The sequence below is a fragment of the Copadichromis virginalis genome, linkage group LG11, assembly GCF_057382275.1.
Source record: "Copadichromis virginalis isolate Kocher_CV1m ecotype Utaka linkage group LG11, C_Virginalis_male_GT1.1, whole genome shotgun sequence".
Taxonomy (NCBI): domain Eukaryota; kingdom Metazoa; phylum Chordata; class Actinopteri; order Cichliformes; family Cichlidae; genus Copadichromis; species Copadichromis virginalis.
Window position 1 is genome coordinate 16,120,819 of NC_140628.1, and position 24,316 is coordinate 16,145,134.

General features: G+C 42.1%; 1 protein-coding gene across 1 annotated transcript in view; it reads left to right on the top strand.

The window, feature by feature from the left end:
* The window catches only part of znf407 (zinc finger protein 407), a 156,453-nt gene that overhangs the window by 84,865 nt on the left and 47,272 nt on the right, over positions 1-24,316 (top strand). The window contains exons 6-8 of the mRNA XM_085473346.1: positions 7,264-7,430; positions 15,886-15,969; positions 18,065-18,185. Coding sequence (XP_085329472.1) covers positions 7,264-7,430; positions 15,886-15,969; positions 18,065-18,185 — 372 coding nt within the window. The remainder of the gene's footprint in view (positions 1-7,263; positions 7,431-15,885; positions 15,970-18,064; positions 18,186-24,316) is intronic.

Genomic DNA, 24,316 nt, shown 5'->3' on the forward strand with positions numbered 1-24,316 from the left:
TTGTTCATTTTATTAAGCTTTGTGTTGTTGCATTCTTTTACCCAAAAACAAAATAAATTGTAATTTAAGTTTGTGCGCATGCTCGCGTTTACCCTTTGTGCGTTTTAAAAGTGTGTTTGTGGCTACTGAGCTATGGCTCATAATAAAAATAGGCAATAACACGGCCACCACAGAGGGACCTGGCCTTTGCGCCTCCGCTTGCTTCCCTCTCCCCTCCATGCCACCTCGTTGTAGTCATGGCCTCTCCCCATCCCCTAAGTTATGGTCTGAATAACATCGCAACAATATTAAGATAACATTTCCTGATTGTTTGTCAGGCAGCAGGCTCCTTCACCCCGCTTTCATCACGTCCACCGTGTTCATTAAATTGACAATTTGTATTTGCCCTACAGCGGGATAAACAGGAGCTTATCTGATGGGCCTGGTCTTTTATTATTTATTTCATTATCTTTTTTTTTTTTCGTCTTTGCCTTCTCCTCCTCCTCTTTCTCTCGGGATTGAAGGTAAACATAAATCAGCAGCTGCATCTCTGTTGTGTGCCGTTGTTTATATTGCAGTCATATGCAGCGGCACTCCTCTCCGAGGAGATTCATCTACAATGCTCTGCAGACACATGTGGCCTCTTCATGGAGGTTTTAGCTGTTGTTTTGTGTGACATGCTGGCTTTACACTCCTGCTGGTCTCAGTGTGATATAACTCAGTAGCTGTTTCACTTTAAAATGCCCTTCTGCGCAGACCTACTCCTAAGAGAGTCTCCTCTTCTTCTTTTTCTTTATTTCTTTCTTCTTCTTTTTTTTCTCACTGCAGTGTTTGTCCTTTTTGTTTCATGCAGCAGGCCAGGGATGGATGCCTTTGTTCATTTGTAGGTTAAACTAGCACCATCTAGGAAGCTGATTTGAGTACCCACAGACCACATTGACTACAGCGCATTCTCTGAAGCGTTTCTCCTAAGCGCTGTGAGCGATGATGTTGCCCCGCTCAATATCTTAGCCCGGGAACAAGCCTGTCGTCAGTCAACATAGTGCGCGCAAACGAAAAATAACGAAGCCGGCGCCCTTACTTAGGAAACAGTTGTCCCAGGAATTTAATCTTTTAGCCATTTTTTACCCAACACCCCTCTCTAATCAGGTTTCAATTGACTGCCATTGAAGGAATAGCTTCTCCTCAGACACATATATAGGTCCGAACCCAGTCAGACACCATTTAAGGCTTACTCAGTCTTCCTCCCAATATCTTGGAGAGCTCAAGGCCAAATGATTTAATCTTCATTCAGCTAATTTAGTCTGGATTTAAGCTGCCGGGTTGTCGAAGTGCAGAGTGATGGAGTCTGAAAACAGGATGAGAGAGAAAAGGGATGGGGGGAAGAGGAAAAAACGGAAGGATGGAGGGAGGGAAAAGAGCAAGCGAGATAAAGTTAGAGCGATGGAGGGAGAAAGAGAGAGGCAATGGAGGAGGAGGAGGAGGAGGTGGGGGCTGAAGATGATGATCCATCCTGACCCTAGTGAATGCTGTCATGTTCCTCCCTCCAGGTAATCTCTCTCACTCACTCGCTATTTTGCATGTGAAAATGCTCTCCTGACAGTTGCATATCAGATAAATTTTCTCTCTTTTTTTCCCTCCCCCCCTCTTTCCCTTCGCCAAATAAACAACAGTCTTCACTTTGAAGTTGTCTGTTTGTGTCAGTTTGGCTTGAGGCGAGAGTCGGCCTCTCTCCCTCTTTCTGTCTTTGTGTTACAGTGTGAGAGCATCGACAGATTATTTCCTCTTACAGCGACCGGCCAACACAGCACGGAAACCAGGCAGAGAAATTTTAGCCATCCAAAAAAACAAAAAACAGCCAACATAATTAGTACAGTTGATTTAAAAAATAAATAGATAAGTTTGATGGGCACTTGTAGTCAGGAGGAGCAGAGGTGACACTGCCACTCTTACCTCTGACATCAGAGAATGTCTGTTTCTTGGTTAGAGAATTATTTTTTGCATCTTTTAGTCTTAATCATACTAAAATCGTGCTCTTTTTTAACACTCTGTCATTCAGTGTACATCAACAGCACATGATTACTGTTTATACTAACACATCCTCTGTGAGGACCCCTAAACATGGCACCACCTCACCACTAGGGGGTGATAGTGAGTATATGGTAATGAGTCAGGTCCTCCTTTCTGGGCCTGTTAAGAGGTATAGAGGCTCCTCCTGAGGGATTTCTGTCTCAATTAAGGCCAGTGTGGCCTGTGATGTTCTGACAGTAGCTCTATATGGCTGAACTGACAGCAGGATCACATTACAGTATAGATATGGTAATCAGTGACAGTATAGACACAGTAGCATGCAGTTTGCTGAATGAGGAGGGAGGAGAGTCACCTGCATCTCTGAATAAATCCACACATGGTGTCAATCATGTCGTGTTGGTTTGTGATCAGAAGGGAAAAAGGAAGAGAGCAGGAAAAACATGAGGAGGAGATGGAGACACGCAAGAGGCTGAAAGGCAGTGATATAACGAGTAGAAGTAGAAGTTGCTTCAGATTACAGATGGGATTTTTGCCTTCTGTGGCCTTAGCTAATCAGTGCTTGACAGTAATATGAAAATAAAACATGCAAAACAAGAAGGGAAAAAATTAACTAATGGGTTTCTCTGTCTCTGTCTCTTTTTATATTTGAATGTATTTTCACAGTTAAAACAGTCATCTGTTGGCTTTATCCTTTTCTGTATGTGGTCATTTAAAACCAAGAAGACCAAACATATAGAGTGCCAAATTGTTTTTCAGATTCAAGAATACTTGTTATCTACTAACAAACCTTTTTTTTTAAATGCTGGAAATTGTAATGCAGTTTTTAGACATGATTTTGGCTTCCCATAATTGAGTGCAATTGAAAGATATTGAGAATGCATGCTCAGCCAACAGAAAGCAAAGCAAAAAGAAAATCCAAATCAAACACCCCCTAAATCAGCTCCCGATCCCGTGCCTGCATGTGCCAATCACAGCTGCTCCCTCCACGTTTCCTAGATGTAGTCTGGATGAGTAACGCCACGCTAAACGACAGATATACAACAAATAACATACCAGAACAGAAAGAAGAGATTGTACCAAGAAGTGGATCAGCATCTTTTTTTATTTTTCGGGGGGAAATACTTGAGATCTGTGAAGCGGTGCTAAGAACAAAGCATAAGCCAATAAATCCAAGTCATTTAACCTCTCGAAAACACACCTCGTTGTGAACGTCATATGTAAAAATGAAAGCTGTACCCTATTCATCTATGTAGATATAGATATAGATATTTAATTCTCTTCCAAGTGATTAAGTGAATAATCATTAATTTAGTGTAAGTGAATAAAGAGGACCAAGCCTATTTTGATCCAAAGATGACTTTAATACATATTTGCCACTAAGATTAGAACTGAACAAATATAATCTATACATTAATATACCTGATGAGTAGTTAACATAGATTGGAAACACAAGTGGCACAATCACAAACAAACCTTTACATGAGCTCAGATAGATGGATGGATTATATGGTAAATGGCCTGTATTTATATAGCGCCTTACTAGTCCCTAAGGACCCCAAAGCGCTTTACATATCCAGTCATCCACCCATTCACGCACACATTCACACACTGGTGATGGCAAGCTACATTGTAGCCACAGCCACCCTGGGGCGCACTGACAGAGGCGAGGCTGCCGGACACTGGCGCCACCGGGCCCTCTGACCACCACCAGTAGGCAACGGGTGAAGTGTCTTGCCCAAGGACACAACGACCGAGACTGTCCAAGCCGAGGCTCGAACCGGCAACCTTCCGATTACAAGGCGAACTCCCAACTCTTGAGCCACGATTGCCCTACTTGTGCACATACGCTGACAAAAATGATAATTCCTTCTGGCCTCGGAGTTGCGTGTTGTGCTTCTATGTGTTTTTGTTTACATAAGAATGTCAGCTGAATTCTTGACAAAATAAATGGTAAAATTATGAGCCTGAGCTAAGAGGAAAACAAATATGCTGCGACATGTTTTTGTCATTTCTCGTCAGGCTGGTTTTGTCCACTTGTTTGCTTTGTATTGAGATTTTTTTGCATGTGCTCCTCTGCACACAAGGACACACTAGTGAACTAGTGAACCAGCTAAGTACTGGAAGATTCCAGTCCAAATGGATTTTTGGAGTTCACAGCTTGAGTGTGGGACAGTTTTGGATTTTAGTTGAAGTAGCGCTAAAAGACCATGAAGGTGAACTTTATTTGAAAGTGTTAGCAGTTCCAGTGCAACTACTTTTGTCTGCTCCTTTGTCATGAGGGGTCGTAACAGCAGGTAGCTCAGTGTATTTGATTTTATGTCAAATACAAGGAGGATCTATGTGTAAAACTCTGTCTAACCCCGATTTTTGGTAGCAGAAGCAGAATCTAATTAATTTAATTTTTATTTTTATTTTACTTTATTGTAATTATTTGTGAGACAGTATTCTGCAAAAAATGTCATCACTGTGCCCGTCCTACATTTAGGTTATTTTCTTTCATTTCTGACTTATACGATATTACATTGTTAGAGTGGTCAGTGTATATGTGCGTTATCCTCATGAGTCAAGGGCACTGAGAGCGCATATCCTTAATGCAGTCGCTTTAGGTGTACAGTTCTGGCTGTCATCAGAGAAGCTCCACCCACCTGTTCAAACCTTCCATTTGCAAAAGGTAGCCAATCAGAAGAAAGTAGCCTTAAAGCAAGAGCAGCAAAAATAATTTGTTGCGTAGTTGATGAACTGAGGTCTGGTATGAGAGAAAAAAGGATTATTTTGAACCATTAATCACATAAAGCTGCTCTTTCAAAGTACAAGAATAAAAAAAAATGGAGTAGGAAGTGAGCATGAAGGGTCCCCGTTAAGGAGTGATAAACGTGGAGGTTTGAAAGCAAAACAGGTCATTTCCTGAAGCCACACAATCCCTGCCCAATAAGTCCTTCTTAAAATAGTTTGAGAACTCTGTTGGGTTTTGTTGACACTGAATTGGCACATATTTGTTTAGTTTCTTTCCTCTCCTATAAAAAGTTTCCAAATATTTTTCATTTCCAAACCTCCATCTTTGCCTTTCTTCTTTCTCCCCATATTCGCCTTCCCTGCTCTTTCGCACGCATGCATACACAAACCCATTCACCAAACCGCTTCTCTGTCTCTCTCTCTCTTCCCTTCACCGTGGTTCTTTTGCATGGTGCCTAGCTGTTTAGAGGCAGTATGCATATGTATGGGCGAGACGGTGGATCGTGACGGGATCTGACATGCGGGGACAAGATCAAAGCGCTCCATCTGATCCCATAAAAACAGACGCAAACCCTCCTCTCATCCTTACAAACCCCCCACTGATAGTCAACTCTGCCAGCACTGACTCCTCCATCTTCTCTCCTCTCCTCTTCCTTTTCTCTCTTTTTACCTCCATCCCAGCATGCCTCGTTCCCACGTAAAGGCCTGCCTGCCTGCCTGACTTTGCGATTACGCCCTGTGATAAACAATGGCCCGTTTAGCTCATAAAGCAGGAGTGTTGTGCATAATGCTTACAATAAAAGATAGCATCTCTTCACTCATCTTATTTACCTCTCCCGTGGTGGCACAGGCGACGAGCTGTTCTATAAATACCGCAGAGAGGAAGGAAAGGGAAGGAAATGCAGATGCAGACATCCATCTGTTGATCAAATAAAATGCCTGCCAAGTCCGTTGATGAGAACAAGAGGAAAATGGAACTATTTATAAATGCACTTGCACTTACAGCCAGGTGATGAAGGTGCCATTTTAAATCTCCTCCATCCTGTCTGGTAACGTGAGGTTAGTCTGAACCGGTGCAGGTTGACACCCATATCACATTTTGACTCATCTTTATGGAACATATAGATTGATGCGGAAGCCAGAACCCCCCCCAACACCATTCCCTTCTCTCCTCTCCTCCACCACCCCAGCTTTAATTCCCTCCTTTCTCCTTTTTCCCTGCCTCCTTTTCTTTCTCCTTTGCCCCCCACCACCACCAACAACAACCCCCTTTCCAGTAAGGAAGATGTATGAGTTTGAATTATTGATTCAGACACATGCTACATGCTGCTCGGAGTCATTATTTGTTCAGGTGAGTGTCATGCTGCTCGCTATGAAACAGATACCACGGGGATTAAGCGACACAATCAGGACTTAAAGACAGCCGCCCTCCCTAAAATAACATGGCCCTCGCTGCAAGACGAATGCTCCCCAAAACCCGACTTCATTTGTTTATGACTCGCACATTAGTCATTCTGCAGCTAAATTATAGCGCGGAGGTAAAGATTAATTCAAGCGCGCGCTTTTCCTATTGTTTTTTTTTCCCCCTTAGTTCTTTGTGTTTTATTCGTGAAGCTTAATAACACAGCAGATGACTATAGGTGCAAACATCCTACACACTGAATTAAAAAAAATAAATATATATTTTTAAAAAGACAGAGAGCGAACATGCAGCTTTTGTCGGTCGTAGGCGTGGGTGCGAAAATAGACAGATGTCCAGAGCGAAGACAGAATGACATGCATATTCACAGTTTTGCCCTGATTCGCATAACGGGGGCTTTTATAACAAAATACCTCAACAAACGCTACATCGTGCTTTACATTCATTGGATTGATACTGATAATCTAAAGCTAGGTGAGAGCGCTGATGTTGATGATGTGAGCGGTTAGTTAAAAACAAAGCAAAACAAAAAAAGACGATTAGTTTGGGTGGAGGGAAGCTCTAATACAAGGGCCTCGAGAGAATGAAGCGGGAGGTAAAATGTTGCTAACTGTTCATTTAGCCCTGGCTAAGTGGTCAGGGACACTGGACAGGTGAACTCTATTCTCCCCACTGGCCCTGCAGGGTGTGTGTGTGTGTGTGTGTGTGTGTATGTGTGTGTGGACTGTAACAGAATTTCTCTAGTCCTTTGGGCCCTGGTGCAAAGCAGAGAATAAATGGTGGAGGTGGCAGGCCAGGACAGAAAAATCAATGCCTGCTTATACAGACATGACACACCAGCAGCCAGCTGCATTCTGTGTGCGTTGAGTGTGTGTGTGTGCACGAGTGTGGGCGTAGATGTACAGCGTACAATCATATGGCCCTCTGGTCCGTGGTTGTGAGTGCAACTACCCAGCAACCTCCATTTCCTCTCTCACAGGGTGGATTTTTCTAGCGTTTTGCGTCAGCTTCGGGATCAGTAAATAACCCTTTGTTTCTCCCCCTCACCCCCTCCTTCTCCTCCTCTTCGTTCCTACCTGCCCCATCTTATTCTCTTGCAGGAAGTTTGAATGTGAGTTGTGCGAGCGCTCCTTCAGCGAAAAATGGGCCCTCAACAACCACATGAAACTGCACAGTGGAGAGAAACCATATAAGTGTGCCTGGCCATCCTGCCACTACGCCTTCCTCAACCTGTCAGCCATGAAGGACCACTACAGGACGCACACGGGTGAGACAGAGTTAGCAACCTCCACTGTGAACCATTACTGCTGCTGCTCCTCCATAAACACACTGACTGACACACTCTGAAGTGCAAAATTCATGGGATTAGCTTTTTTTTTTATATGTATATACAGGCAATCAGTGCTTTTATGAGTCTGGGACAAAGGGTTATTTATCAAGAAAGGCTATGGTTGGATCAGACAAAATGTACTTTTTCATTCCTCTATAGCTGCTATCTGCTATTCAACAAAATGAAGTTTATGTGAACTGTGAAATTCTCACATTAATTATGAATCTTCACAGCTTTGTTTGGAATAAATATATGCAAGTTTTTGGCCGGTAATAGCCTCAGCTTGTCCATCTGTACTGATTTTCAACATCCAGGGAAAGTCGAGAACTAGTTCTTGGCGCTCTTGCAGACACTTGCTAGATGGTTAAACACACCTTCTGAACCCGATAGGACTGTCACTGTTATATGATATTGTATCGGCCAATTAATAGCCAAAGGGACGAGCAAAACAGCACGGGGATGTTTGAATTTTTGTGTTTGTTTTGTTTTGTGCCATCCTCCAGACTTGGATGCTCGAATGTTGTGGAAATTAAGGTAGTGTGTAGTTCTCAAATCCAACTGGTTGTCATGTGTATTTCCCCAAAAATCCATCTGGTCGCCAAGTGTCTCTTCCTCAAATCCAGCTGGTCAATGAGTGTGTGTTCATCAAGTCCATCTGATCGTCGAGAGTATTTTTGTTTTTTTTCCCTTGCTTTACACCAATCCTGTGTGTATGGGTTTTTTTCAGTGATGCAAAATGGACTACATTTATGTAGCACTTTTCTTGTCTTATTGACCGCTGAAAGCTCTTTACACCACAGGCTTTTTTTCTTCGATAATTGGATCAAACCCTGACCTTCCGATTAGTGGAAAACCTGCTTTACTGCCTGAGCTGCAGCTGCCTCAGAAAAATAAAAAGCAGGAAAAACCCACTTATGATTCTCTGTCCTTTCATATAGGTATCCAACCTTTGATCCAAAAAGCGAAGCATTAGGAATTAGAAGGTTCCCATTTCTTTAAAAATCTGTTATTTATCGACAGCTTTTGGATACAACACTGATTCAACTGGCAATTCAGAAGATCTTTTCTAACCTCACCTGGAAACTACTTTTTATAACTAACCAATAACCAATCAATAATCAGTAATTTAGCTGCTTTCTTATTCCACTACAAAGTGAATCGCTTGATTAGAAGCGATGAAACCAGCCAGTGAGTCTTTGCACTGAGATGAATGATTACTTTAATTGTGCATTTCCCCTCTGATTCCATCCTTCCATTTCATTTCTGTACATACAGTAAAGAATACTTTAGGACTGCTTTGAATTGTGTGGTTTTCTTCTTTAACTTGCTAAAAACTTTGGATGGACAGATGGTGCAGTGGGAGGATATTGTCTTGAATAAGAGCCCCTCGATAGGAGCCCAAGTCAGTTTCTTTGAAAGTGTCTTTATGCCGCAGCCCAGCAGTTTCCCCTCGGCCTCAGTAATGTCCCACACATGGCTCCTTGATGCCCTTTTAAGTCAATGACAGAAGCAGCAGCAGCCAGTGGCCTGACAGCCTGACTGAGTGCTTGCAGGAGAGCCCTCCATCCGTCACGGGTGCCTGCTGTGTGCGCGGGTTTCTATGTGTGTCAGTGCGAGGCTTGCTGAATGTTATTTTAAATGTGTTTTAACAGTGATGTAACGTCAAGGCGCCTCTGACATAATTAGATGTTTTATTTTCATTTGTTTCCAGCTCTCATCATTCCCCATCAAGTGGCTGGCGTCACGCTGTCACTTAGCTGTCATTTGAAGAGGTGTGGGATGGTATGCTGTGGTGTGTGTGTGTGTGTTTGTGTGAATTTGGTAGGGGGAAACACAGACTTGAGAGCGAGTTGAGCGATTGAGGGGGGGGGGGGTGATTGAATATAGGAACTTGAAAGATCACGGGTGACCAAAAAAGAAATATAAAAGTAGGAGAATTAAGATTGAACCTGAAACAACCTCATTTTAGTCAGCAGCAAGACCTGACTTGATTAGCGACGCCCCAAAAAAAGCTAACACAATTTGCTCTGCTGTGACCTCCGACACTCCTTTGCCAGTTATAATTGGTGCTGGGTTAGGGCGGCTAGCTACAGCTTTACAATCATTGCAATCACATTCCAGCAGCCAACCTGACACACTGAAATATTATCTGCATATGTGTGATCTGTTTAAAAGTTATAAATCGTCTCCTTCACAGGGCTAAGATGCAATACTAATAAAATAAGTAGGAGATTTAAAAGTTGAACTAATCTGCCCAGGGAACAGAGCAGTCAGTAATGGAGGGCGTGCGAGTTATAGTACATGCATCTGGGTTATGTAGAGGCTCGCAGGACGATGACTAACTGCTGTGTTTGCACTGGAGCAGAGTGTAATGATACGTAGCTCATTAGTTGTAAAAGTGTAAAATTAAACGTCACAACGCGAGGAAAGAGAAACCAAAGCATCCCTACATCGAGAACGTCATCACAGTTACAAGTTCTGATTGACTAGGTTTATGTCAGGTGTGTTTGATTGGTTTATAACACTTAAAATAAGATTCCTAATTGCTCAAAACAGCAGTTAGAGCATCAAATTGGAACACTATGGGCAGGATGGGCATAGGCTGAGGAATCAAACGGCATGCAAAGACAAAAACATGTATATTCTTGAGTAATGCTGAAACCTTCCTCTGAAAAGATATAATTTGGCATAGCAGGACAAGTTTAGGATTAGCAATAGCATGTTTTCTTAAACACTGACCAGGACCAGAGAATTACCACTCTCCGAACTTCAGGGAACTCTTTTGAAAATGGATTTTCAATAATTCAGCACACCAAGAGTCACTCTGCGGCAGTCCTCATTTAGATATTACTCATTAAAGCAGCAGTAGTGACTACCTGTTGATAGTTATCTCTAATCAGTGTAAACAGTTACTATTTTTTACTGGATGTGAGACAGTTAGTGTTGTATATTTCCTTATTACACTTATAATACAAGAAACCAAAATTAGGTGACGGTACTTCTTTATTTGCTAGCTAGCTCCAACTGTTGAAATGTGCTAGCAACAGTTGTCACTTGTTGTTTCTTGGTTTGAAATGAGAATCCTGCTTTTATTTAACTTATTTTGGACTTCAATATTGCTTTGTGGTGATTTTTTTAACCACTTTTTTCAGAAGCTACAAAATATTTTATGCCCCATTTTATGAGTGTTAGCATTTCATGTGCCAATATAATGTTCAGTGGTACATAAAGGTACAATAGAGTGACATAAGATGAACAGCAGAGCATCTGTGACCGATCAAGTTTTCAGTTTAACATTTGATACATGGGGGAAAAAGTTGTTTCTTTGCATATCTTAAACTATAATAATATAGCATAGTTTATTAGTAGATGTATATTTCATTTTAACAATTGAAATCTGCTCGACATTTAGTAACTAAAACTTAATTTCAGAGGTGGACACCTAATGACCACCTTTAGACACACCCCTGCATTCTGGAGGTATTAGGGACAGAGAGGGGGATGAGTTCTCTCAGCCTACAGCAAAGTTTACACTAAATATGACAAATTTTAACCCCAGAAAAACTTTTTCTCACACTCAGCCTGCGTTTACTGCCTTTGCCCACTGTGTCTGTCTCAGAGAGAAGTGGCTGGAGTTTCAACATAAACTTCATTGGTCGTCTCAGAGTCAGTCTAAATCTTACAATACTTGTTTTTCAGACACATGCTTCAAAATAGAAACATTCACACTCACCAGCTCTGCACCACCAGCTTCACCTTTCCTACTGTTTTCCCAACAGCTTCAGTAACCTCATATCCTTGATTTAATGTGAAAACATTCTACTGACTACAAGAAATAAATACTTATTAATGAGGGTTTGCTTTAACTACTTGCAAACTTGTAACTGTGATTGGCATGAAAGTCATCAATGGTTCTAATGAGTCAGTTGATGGGTACTTAACTCGCCTACGATATTTTTTTCCTTTTGTTCTTCTTACTCTTCCTTTCCCTCCTGTACATCATTTATCTGACTGCTTTCTTTTCTAAGATATCAGCCGTTAACATTTGCTTGATAGATAATAGTCATCCCATGGATACGAGAAAAGGGAAAGACTTGTTACTCATGGCCACTGATAATTGGTCATGAAAATGTGCATATTAATGATCCTGAAACTGACTTCATGGACCATTGTTAGTCAGTGGTGCTAATTTTGGCCGTTATTCAAATATATTGTTTATAAGGTTGGGGAAACCTGCAGTCAGGTGAGGTTTCTCCCACTGAAAACGCAACGTCTAGATGACCAAAATCAAGTTAGTGGGATCCCATGGATAGAGTTGCTGATTGTGACATGCTGAGCCCCGCTCCCTAAAAGGACAGCTTAAAAAAAGTTAAAATCTCTGCGCTCCTTCTCCTGCCTCTAATGGGATTCACTGTTGCTCTCTGATTTGTGTGTTTTTTATGTTAATCATTCTCTGCTCACAGACCAGTCCGAGGGAGGGGGGTAGAGGGCGTGGATGGGGGATCTAGTGGTCGACAGCCGCCAGGGTCATTTGTAACGGCTGATGAATGAGCGGCTCAAAAAAATAAATAAGTGGACTGAATCCGACCCACCCAGTTTTTCCCAGGCTCTTGGGCATTGTGGTGGTGGTGGTGGAGTGCATAGAGGAGGTCTGGACACAGCGACAGGGCCACAATTGATTTCCTCATTGCTTCAGTTTGTCGCTTAATCTGGCGATATGCTGATAAATCTTCACACTTTGTCAATTAATTTCCCTGAAAAATGAGACCCAAAATGGCGAGCACATCAATACAACAGCGGATTCCGTGTCAAAAATTAAGCGGTAAAATTAATTGCCCTCCCATCCGCTCCTGCTAAAACATAACTAATGAGGGAGGCAATTATAGCTGCATGCAGACTCCTCCGGGGTTATTTAAAACGCACACAGGCGCACACATATATATGTATCCGCACACACATGCAAAGAAGGGTTGTATATTTTGACTTCAAAGTTCTTTTATTGTCTCGCAATAAGGCGTATTTAATTCCAGTAAAGGGCGGAGAGTTGAGGTGTACCATGGGAACAAAGGAGACGAAGTGATAGCTATTTTCAAATAGCCCCCAAAAAAGTTTAAGGGCTCTGAGTGCAAATGTATTAGCGGGAGCTGTGTTTTTAGGACATTTTAGTGTGTGGATTTTGCGCACACTCAGTTGCATAGCTGTTCGTGATCTGTGACTTGAATTGCATTTGTTTGCAGCTTTGTATATCTGGCCTTCAGGACTGATGTATGAGGTCAGGGTTCACAGTCTCAAATGAATTCAGGCTAGATCCAAAGTTTAAATTGGTAAAGGATACAGATATGTTTTGAATTTTTTTTTGAAGTTATAAGAGTCATTAGTGTACCTATTAAAGGCAAAGGTTAACCCGAGTCATGCATGCTTGCAGTCAATTCAAGGTTACAAGGTGACTGAAAGGTCTATGTTGCTTTTAGCAGTCAGATGTACAATGTTGATAGCAACCTGTCACTTTTTTTTTTTTTTTTTAACTACCCCACCTCACCATCCCCACCCTGGTCCTGGGAGTGCTCCACCCCGCAGAACAACAGATGTAATTTATCGCCAACGTTTCCTCCTCAAGAATAATTGTGGCGACCGCGGCTGGGCGTAGGGATCGATGGCTATAGATTTTTCTGTGGTGGGGTCTTGTAGCGTTGGGTGTAATGAGAGATGGAGAGGGCGGAGGAGGGGACCCGCGCTGTTATTCTGATGGGGAGAAACGGTCTGATCGAGATGCTTAGTAACTCATGTAGAGTTTAAAGACACGTGGAATATAGGTGTTATTTATTTATTGATTCATTATAGTCAAAGGCCTTGAAAACCCAGGTTTTCTGCAATCAGTAGGATGCTAGATGGGGAAGAAAAAACCTTGTTTCACAATTACAGCTGTGGTTATGTTTCAAGAGTTCTGTGTGGGTCCTGTTTGTGGTGCTTGATACAGAATTTTTGTTGATTTTGTTTTTTTTGCATCAAAGCACACTGCACAGTCCAAGTGAAGGTTAATGCCTTCTTTTTTGACTCTGAAACTCATGCTAAAGCTACCAAAGCAAAGTAGTCTTGTTGCGTACGGTGTTTAATCATGATGAATCCATGTTATAGAGAACCACGATACTTTGATTCAGCTTGTCCTGCAAGCTTGCTCTGCAGATCTTATCGTTCTATAATGCGTTTGTAAATTCGAGGAATCTTTTCACCTGATACAAAGAGTTTTCTTTTTTGTGTAGCTACATAAAAAAAAAGCAGACTGGACATTCATTTATATGAAAACATTGCTCCTTTAAAGGCCATCCACACAGGGACTGAAAAGTGAACCTGTATGAATTGGTGAACAAATGCACCTTTTTAAGGCTGTTTTTCTCCCCTCTAAGTGGCACTGCATTAAAACTCTTCTCACAGTCGAGTGGCTTTAAATGGGTATAATAGAGGAAACTTGAGGCTGCTTTGTCTCTGCGGATTCAGTGAAAGCTGCTATCTGTGCAGGAGAGGAGCAGAGCACTACTGAGGCCCAGCTGGAAGAGTCACCCAAATGTGTTATCAGTATGTGGCGAGAGCTGGAGTTCAACATCAGCATTTAGCTGAATATTTAAGTGATGGAGAGCTCAGCTGCACGTACCGTGTGTGCTAAAATGGGCGACGCGGCGCCCACAGTGTTTTCATACATGTGCAGGTACACAACATGGACATATATCACACCGCATGCAGTTTGATTTGTGTGAGGATTTGCATACACATCTGTGTCCATTCTCTAGATGCGCGCATGCATTTCCCCGAGTGCATCTTATCACAAATGTTTCTGCCGTGTGTGTGTGTGCAGGAGTGTGTGACTGGCTGTGTGCAATGGCAGTCACAGAGAAAGAGAGAGAGAGGTAGACAGAGGGAGTGTGAGAGAGAAAAGACCATCATGCTGTTAATGACAGAGCCAGATGCAGAGAAGAGAAGAGGAGTGTAAAAAAGCTCTCTGTGCTCCCCATCTGGAAGGCATCGCCCCCAAATGAAGTTGTACAAAACCATCCCATTGATAATAAAGCTAATTTTTATGGCTCTGACAAGTATGTAATTATGTTCAGCGGTGCTTTTCAGATTTTATCACAGTCAATAAACCACACTGGCAATTTCCCGTCCCCCATTTGACATATTTACACGGATCCATCTGATTGGAGGAATTAGTTAGCTATGAGAGCTCTGATGGATATACACTAGTGATCTGTGACTTCTGCTTGGCTCATCTGTTAGCCAACTAGACCCTCTGCTCATCTGTTCAGTCTGTCTCTTCTTTTCTCGCCTTCTGCCTTTCTCCCACTTCACACATTTTCCCTGTCGAACCATTTTCTCTCCTCTTTGTCTTAACTCAAGCTCTCAGATTTTGCTCAGTGGCTCCTCGGCTACCATTTCCACCGAGAGTGGGATTGCTCATTCTTTCCCGCATCAAACTTTTCCACTCAGGGGATTTCATAAATCAAATTCAACAACCCTTCACTTAGTACCACCCTGTGATAATTGAGACTGCAAATTTACTGTTTAGCTAGATCGTTTTTTGAGTCGTGTTAATTCAGTATTAAAATTAAAAGCGATTAAAAGTATAATTAAAGGACAGATTAATTATGCTGATCTTGATTTGAGGCAGACAGAAGGAAAACACCTGAAACCTGGATCAGTTTCATCAACAGTGTAGATTAACATGCTCGAGTGAACGAAACCAGCTGTAAAACCAGTTGTTTTTTTCATTCTAAGTGACTTCACATTCCTAGCATATCAAAATAAGTTTAAAAAAATGGGCATTCACTTAAAGAATGATACAGAACAGACTAAATACAGATCGTAAAGGTTTGATGTCCTTCTGCATTTTCAGAAACTAAAAATAAGCAGTTTTTGTTGCTTTATGTCATTTTTCAAAGACATCTTTAATTATTCCCCCCCCCCCCCCCCCCCACACACACACACACACACACACACACACACACACACACAGAATACTATAGGGTGTTTCAGGTGTACTCTCAGGTCCATAGCTACCAGCAGATGCCTGCTTTTACAGATTTAGATGAGCTTTTAAGTGCTTTTTTTGCTGTATACATGTTATGTTCACTTAAGGTGGTATGGTAAACCTTGGCTTTGTTCTGAACCTCTTTAATTGCTTCAGCTTCAAATTTTTAATTGACTGAAATTAATCTTTAAACCATTTTTTAATCTCTTGAATGTGATTTGCGTTTGAATGAGAGCATTTCTGCAAAAACAAAAGCAAATTAAGCAAAATATTTTTCCCTGCGTATAATTCTGGTTTCTCATCCACTCTGTTTTTCACAACCGCTGATATCCCTAAAGCACTATGTTTCTCTCTCACTCTCTATCTCTGCAGGAGAAAAGTCTTATTTATGTGACCTGTGTGGTTTTGCGGGAGGCACCAGACATGCCCTCACCAAACACAGACGCCAACACACAGGTAAGCACCGACTCACACACCCTGAACTCATGTTGGAAACTTGTCTTGTCGCACAAACTGATTCCCACGTGTTCATGCCTTCACCATGTCAGAAGGTGTTTGACACCGAGATCCGAGCAGCCGTGTAGTTTAGGCAACCGTTTGCCCTCCCTCGGTCGCACACATACACTCACACACAGGCGCATCAGTGTGACATGCTGCTGTCAGTGATAGGCATGTGTACCAGTGTGGCTGACTGAATCTGAGATTTTTAATTTCAGTTATCATTTCACCATGTCATTCTGTCGCTTAGGGAAATTGCATTTTTCAGATAGGCTGTCAATAACGAGTGTTTTTTTGGGGGGAAATTGAGATAGTGAAACAAATACTGTTCTTAGCCGTTGTCTGGCAGGCGTCCAAGGATCAAGAATCCTGTTATAAATATTCATTTAGGTTTTCATTATTCATTTTGTTTGCTCCTCAGTTTTGCTGCCATTTTTTCCCCCTAAAACCGCCAATTTCTGTCCTCCTCTGCCACGTTGACACGTGTCAATTCCACTGATTTAGCCACATGTCCAAATCTGTGGCGATACAGGTTCACATGAAGGGACTGTCCTCAGTTTGACAGGTGCAGATTTTTAACGACCAGTGCTAATATGAATATTTCTGTGTTTGAAGTCTCCTCAAGCAGCTTTGTTCAGGTGTTTTGTGTTTTTTTCCAATTGGAAATTGAATGGCTAATCTTATTCTCAATATATAAATGTCACTGAAGCAGTACTAAAGAAACAGCGGATATAACAAAGTTCCTTTAAATGTCACGACAAAAAAAAACAACAAAAATACACAACTGCCACAAATAAAATTAATTACAAGTAAAAAAAACAAAAACCTGTTTTGTTTGTTTTTTATTCTTACACTCCAGACAAACATGATAACCCACATCATTAGAGATACCTGTCTTGTGTAGGTCCCACTGGTGCTGCCAGAACAGATATGACCAATCATAGCATGGACTGAACAAGTCCTCTGAGGGTATCAGGTACCAAGATGTTAGCAGCAGATCCTTTTACTCTTGTAGTTGTGAAGTGAGGTTGGTATCCTGCTAATAGGAGGGCTGTATGTTTGCATTGTTTAGGTAAGTGGAACAAAGTGACGTCCACTTAAATGAGGGGACCCAACGTTTCGTCCCACTTCTCCGTCAACTTGCCTTCTTAGCACAGTTCATGCAGGTTCTACCTCTTCCCTAGGTGAACAATAACCATCCAGGTGTCTCTGTTGTATAAATGTCTCATCAGACCAGGCCACCCTCATCCTTGTACCACATAGATACCCACTGTTTTCAGAGTTCTTTACAGGTTTTTGGCTGTGCAGCCCATATGCTATTTCTGTAGATTAATGGCCGTGCTTCAGTTACGGAAATTACAGTACAAACAGTAAAAAGCCTTATCTGGATTACCATAAATATCTCTCTCATTGTATTTTTTTGAAATCTATACATAAGTTTCCGGTCCTGTTGAGAGATGAACTGATTTGGTTGAAAACACAGCACTACAACCAACTGATACTTCCACTTCTTACAGAACACACATTTCAGCTGGATCTAAAATATGTGTTTAACTCTCACAGAAGAAGTTGAAATGTAAAGTATTTGTTTATACATAGTTTTACCATTAACCTTATATTGTATGCTTTTATACAAGTGACTTTTCTTTGAATCCCAGCCTTTATTGTTATTCAACTTTTACTTAAAAATATAAGAAAACTTTCTCCACTTACATCCTTAAATGGCTTTTCTTCAGCAGACGCAAACCCTGTCAGAGCTTTTCCCTTATATGTTTAACTGATTTAAAATTACAGCTTTCATACAACAGTTGACAAAACCGTGTGTTTAGTCTTTGTATAGTCGAGTTTAACACAGCGCCTCATTTTATATTTACTTATTAATTAAAGTTTTTTTGCAGCACCAGAGGGACCTACACCCATTGTCAGATAAATCCTGCTACCTGCTATCTCTCAATGTATGCATGTTTGTTTTAGCTCACATTAGTGGGTCACTACGGTCTCATCACTGCTGTCTTGTCTGTGTCTCTTATCTTTTCAATCCCTCCGCCCACAGGAGAGAGGCCCTTCAAATGTAAGCTCTGCAACTTCGCCTCCACCACGCAGTCCCACCTATCACGGCACAAACGTGTTCACACCGGGGAGAAACCGTACCGCTGCCCCTGGTGCGACTACAGGTACCGCCTCATTGACCTCCACACGGTTGGTGGCGCTGATGGCTGCCACCGTGGCACTGATGATCAGAGGGTTGATAGGTGGGGATAGGATGGGGATGTGGGGGGTGGGTTTGTAAGAGTGTGGTGTGTGTGTTGGTGAGATAGCAGGTGGCATTGTGGGGTAGTTTGGTGGGTTGGTGGAGAGGGTGGGGTGTTAATGCTAGTGGCTTTGAGTGTGTGTGTGTGGCAGGTGGGTGGGAGACGTTGAGGGCAGACAGGTCTAATCTCCACAGCACGGCTCCATCTCATCACTCTGCCATCATCAACAGGCCCAGCCAGATTTCCCCAACACACACACACTCTTACTCTCCCTCACACACACACACACACACACACACACACACACACACACACACACACACACACACAATGTCACTGTCACTGGCAGGTCCCTGTCATTAAAACACCATCATACCGCATCAGTAATTACACAGGAAATTGTCGGTGAAATTGAAAAAGTTTTGGCTGGCGTTGCACATCTCCATCTCTCTCCATCTTTCTCTGTCTCTCTCTCCTCTCCTCCCCCCTTCTGTCTTTCTCTCACCCCGCGCTTCCTCGTCAGGATGTGGCAGAAGAGTGTGAAAGGGAATGATCTCAAACCCATCATTGGTTTTAGATGTACTCTTCATTCGTTTTTTCCCCTCTGTGACAAAGTCATTTCAGCTGCTTGCTACACCTGCTCCGCCGTAGTGAAGCACTTGACTCATTTCATCTGTCTTTTGTATTCAGTTCAACTTGGGGGAAAAAAAATGAAATGCTGAGAAGTAATAGCTGCAGTCAGGCTATTCTTCAGCAATTATCAAAGGATTTTATCTCCCGGTGTCCAAAGATATCACAGAACGTCTCTTTTGGGTATCGTGTAGGAAGCGACTAGCATAGGTCTTTTATTGTTTAATTTAAGTTTAACTAAGTTTCATTTCTGAGACGATAAATCCTGCTTATATTTGGTTATGCCCTGTATTTAATCTAATTTGTTAACACAACCAGTGACTGTATTGTCTTCCTGATTGGTTGGCTCAACTCTGTGTTTTACTACTACAGATTTTTTCCCAATATTTTGTCAGAGTGCAACACTGAGATTGACCTTTTCGTTGTTGTTGTTAGGTAGTTTCTAGCATTAAGTGTGATGTACCTCGTTCTTCTCCTGACTCTAAGTATCGTCACGAGGTGAAACATTTATTTTTGAGCAAAATGCGTGTGAAAGTTATCAGATTTCACTGTCTTTCATTTTAATGTTAGGAGCATTAAGTTTTGTTGCTTAAAATTCTGCACACTAAAGACACACGGCTCTATAAAAATACAAAGGTCCCTCTCGTCAGGTCAGTGGGTGTACGTGCAAAAGAGTCACATAAGGATCAGATTTTATAAGATCCTCAAGCCTACATTTTACTTTTGTTTAAATTTTAAACTCATATCAAACCGCTCCACTGATTGAACCTCACAGTGGGAAAGATACTGTATACAGACCTGTGATCCTTCACTGATACATAATGATTGTTACAGATAGCAGCAAATGAAACAGTAAATTAGAAGCCCAATTAACATTTTGGTGGCCTCCGAGGGTTTAGAGAGGTCCCGAAGGGAGGAAGAAAGGTGGGAGGAGGTGTAGGGACGTTGTGGAAAAGCCCTGCTGGGCTCGCTAATGTGAGGATGAGGAATTGAATGTGTGGGGCCCTAGACACCCGTGAGGGGTCCCATCTTTGCTTGGCTTTTATTGTCTGAATGCATTTTTTAAAACCGTGACGTCTCTCGTGGCCTGACCGTGATAAGGAGCTGGTAGATGAGTTAGCCTGTTTGACCTTGTAATACAAGCCGGGCTTATGAAATATATAGGATGCAGCCATAGAGCAATATTGAGTATTGAAGCATTAATGAAGCAGCTAGGTGACTGACAGTTCTTGCCCAAAGAAAATGTATCTGTTTTATAGATGTAGCATGTTAAATGGCAGCTATGTTTCTCACTTAATGCAGTATTATCCCCATCAAGGCTGCTTCTCAAATGCATGTAAATGAGCAGGGAGTAAATGATCTATCAAATGCCACTCATCTACCATTCAGACAGAGATAGATAATAGAGGGGGGATAATTATAGATGGGAAATAGTGGTAAAAATATTCTAATGATATTGCACCGTGAGTCCTGGGCTGTCAATTAATGATGTCTATTTGACTACTCTGCAGCTGTTTATGCAAGCTGCGAAACTTCTTTACTATAATTTTTAAGAAATCGTTTTTATCGCTCACAAAGAGGAGGATTTTTTTTCCCACTCTCTTTTTTTCTCATTAAAGTCACAGTGGCATCTAAAACGGCCTAATTGATATGTAGCCTCTGAATCCTGCACGTCGCCGTGACTGTGGGGCTGGTTTTGTTTATTGAATGCTGCACCATTCATGTTTCAATCTACCTGTTAAAGCAGTGTTTCCAATTCAAGGCGACGGCGGCTTTGAGGACGACACGCTCGCTGTCAGTGGCAGGAAGGTTTGCGACCTTGTAAAAGTGAAGTGAGAGACGAAGGAGGAGGGAGAGGCATTAATGATGATAACTGGGCCTCCCTGGCAGAATAAGAATCCAAATAGCACCAGTGATCCAAATACAGACCCTGCACCCCCCACAACTCTTAACGCACACAAAGAAGCGCATTTAAATCTCCTCTAACGAAGCGCCTCTCAATTACACCTCTCCCATTACCATACAGTCTTTGGGAGGAGGAATATGGAAATGGCTTAAATAAAGGGGGGAGAGAGAGAGGGGAGAAGCAGAAAGTGGCAGAGAAGGGGTGATGTAGCCGATGAGCATCAGTATGGCTGATTCCCATGGTGAGTGCATGGGTGGGGGAGGAAGTTGAAACAGCGTTGGACTAATTAATACAGTGTATAGTAGGAGGGCTGGTGTGGGCTTTCACTAACTGTGACACCTGCTGACTCCTAAACGCACGTTGTGTTGTTTTAATATGACAATTACGCCATTACCATATCTGAGAGATAGCATGGCCCCCCTAGGAATCCACCCGCGCTCTCTTTAGAACCTTTTAGCTCCGCTTCAAATTTTATCTATTTATGCTCCCGCTTTCGAATAAGAAATCAGCTCACTTTTGGTATTAAATGCATTTTTTAACAGCATCATTTGTGTTAATTTAGGAGCATGAGACAGTTTAAAGTTCTTTTTTTTGTCCGTATGCCAATGAAAAGTCAACAGATGGCCGTGATTTGCCTGTGAATCTGTTATTGTTTTGCTTATGAGGCTGATAAGAAAGTAATCACAGCAATTTTTGACAGTTTTTTGGATAAAATATGAAAATGACAACTAAGGTCAGTTCCTGTAGACACTTTATAAAGCACATGCTGCTAGTACGTGGTTGGACACCCTTTTGCCTGCAGAAGTACCCCAATTCTTTATGGTACAGATTCAACAAGGTGCTGGAAGCATTCCTCAGAGATTTTGGTCCATATTAACATGACAGCGTCACACGGTTGCTGCAGATTTGTCAGCCTTAAGCCTATTATGTTAGTCTCCTGTTCCACCACAGCCAAGGTGCTCCATTGGATTGAGATCTGATGACTGTGGAGTCCATTTGAGTGCAGTGAACTTACTGCCATGTTAAAGAGACTAGTGTGATATTAAGTGAGCTCTGTTACATGGTGCATTTTCCCATTGGAAGCAGCCATCACATCATGCGTTCAATGTGGTCATAAAGGGATGGACATGGCCAGCAACAATACTCAGGTGGGCTGTGGTGTTTTAAGAAAATGTCCCTCACATTATTGCACTGCCACCGGCAGCGTGTACCATTGAAGATCAAAAAATGGATCCAGGTTTTCATGATGTTTACACCAAATTCTGAACCTACCATGAAAATGTTGCCTCAGTTTCCTGTTCTTAGCTGACAGGTCTAGTGTGGTTTTCTGCTGCTTTAGTCCTTCTGCTTCAAGGTTTAACATGTTGGGCATTCAAAAAAGCGATCTGTATGCCTTAGTTGTAATTAGAGGCTGAGTTACGTTCGCCTTCCTTTCAGCGTGGCTGTTCTATTCCAACTGCTGGCATCACCCAGTCATTTTCACCCAGAGATCTGGTGCTTAATAGATATTTTCTTTTTTTGGACCATTCTCTGTAAACCCTAGAGATGGCTGTGTGGGAAAATCCCAGAAGATCAGCAGTCTGTGAAATACTCACACCAAACAGCGTTTTTGTCTGAAAACGCTCCGCGTCCACACTAGCGTTTTCAGACGTTTTCACAGAGTTGTGCGTCCACATTGAAACGGACGAAAACGCTTACGCTCCAGTATTGCGCATGCGTGAAATGCAAGAAGATTCAGCCTGCCTCATTTCTGTCTGCCGCTTATTTACTTTCCAGCTCGTTGAAACGTCGCGGTAAAATGACGAGGAAAAGCACAGAGTTTTTATAAATGGACTAACAATGAGGTGGAGTTGTTGCTGCGAGTAATACAAAAGTACAAAGTTGCAAAAGCAAGTGAGAATTAAAGACTTCGAAGGAAAGCTATCTGAAGCATGTACAAACTGATATTAATCTTTAATATGGCTGTCAAATTAAGAGCAAACAAAACAACTGCTGTATAAACCCTCCGCTGTCTTTGTTTAATTGGTCACATGACTGCATCACATGACTAACATGCGTCATCGTTTTCGAAAGTCTCCGTTTTTGCTGTCCACACTGCGACGCATAAGCACCGTCTTCAAATGTATGCATTCTTGAGAGCGTTTTCAAAACGCTGCGTTTTCATTCAGGGAAAACGGTGTCTCAGTGTGGACCGGAGGCCAAAACGGAGAGAAAACGATGCGTTTTCAAACAAAACACATTAGTGTGGATGTAGCCAAAGGCACTTAAATCACCTTTGTTCTTCATTCCGATGCTCAGTTTGAATTTCGCAGGTTGTCTCGACCATATCTAAGTGCCTTGTGATTGGCTAATTAGATATTTGCTTTGGCGAGCAGTTGACCGCGTGGAGGTAATAAAGTGGCTCCTGAGTGCTCGTCTGTAAAGTGTTCTGCAATCCACTGGCCAAACAGACATTTCTTTATTTGTTAGTGCTCTGGGTCAACGCTCTCAAAATGTGTTTCATTCATTCTTTTGTTGAGACTGCATCCAAAACATGGTCTTGAGCCTCATGAAGAGCCCTCATTGTTCACTGCTGGCTGGTCCTTATGTGTTTTGTACAGCATAAACAGACACCAGTGAGGGCCCGCTCTGTATTTTTAATTTTTTTTTCTAGGCCGCAGTGGAGCCAGGCTGGACTATGGCCCCCATGATGGAGAGAGGTGTCTCTGGAAAAGTGAAAACAAATTCTCTCCTTGGCTGGTGTGAGCTATGGTACTGTGAGGCTTTATTGTCCCAGCCAAGGTGATAAGGGAGAGTAATTGCGTATTATACTGTCCGAGAATGTCAGGTCCAAACTGAGCACGAGTGCCCCATCCATCAACACATGATTGTGTGCGAAAGTGTGCTCTACACCGCACATGCTTGCTTGCATGATGCATTAAATGCACGAGCGTTTGTGTGTGTTTACGGATTCATGTCTGTATATTCGAACTTGTGTAGCAGTGTCAGAGATTTATTGTTTTATTTTGGCTCAAACTGGCCTTTCTATATGTCTGTATTCCATATGTATGTATGTGCATGTTTGTCTTAATCATTCAGAGCTTCACTTATGTGTGTGAGTGTGTTTGTGTGTGTCTATGGGCAGGTTTAGATAGAGCCTGGGAGCAGGTCAGGCAGCGTCATTAATCAGCAGAGGTTTGTGTGTTACTCTCTGGGCTGACATAGTTACATCGTATACCCTGCAGTAGCTCCCTGCCCTATCTGACTGGCCCAGAGACCCACAAACTCAGGCACACACAGCATACAACACTAATCCTATATAGCTTTCATACAGCTGCAAATGATACATACTGAATAACAGATGCCTTCAGACATATCTTTGTAATGCAGTCAATGGGCCTCTAGATGCACAGTGGTCTCGTAGCAGGCGCTGTCCCCAGCACCATTACACAAACAGCTGAAAAACTATAAGAAAAGAAAGTAGCAGAGCAAAATATAAAGGCGTGAAAGAATATCAAACATATCTACAAAATGTAAA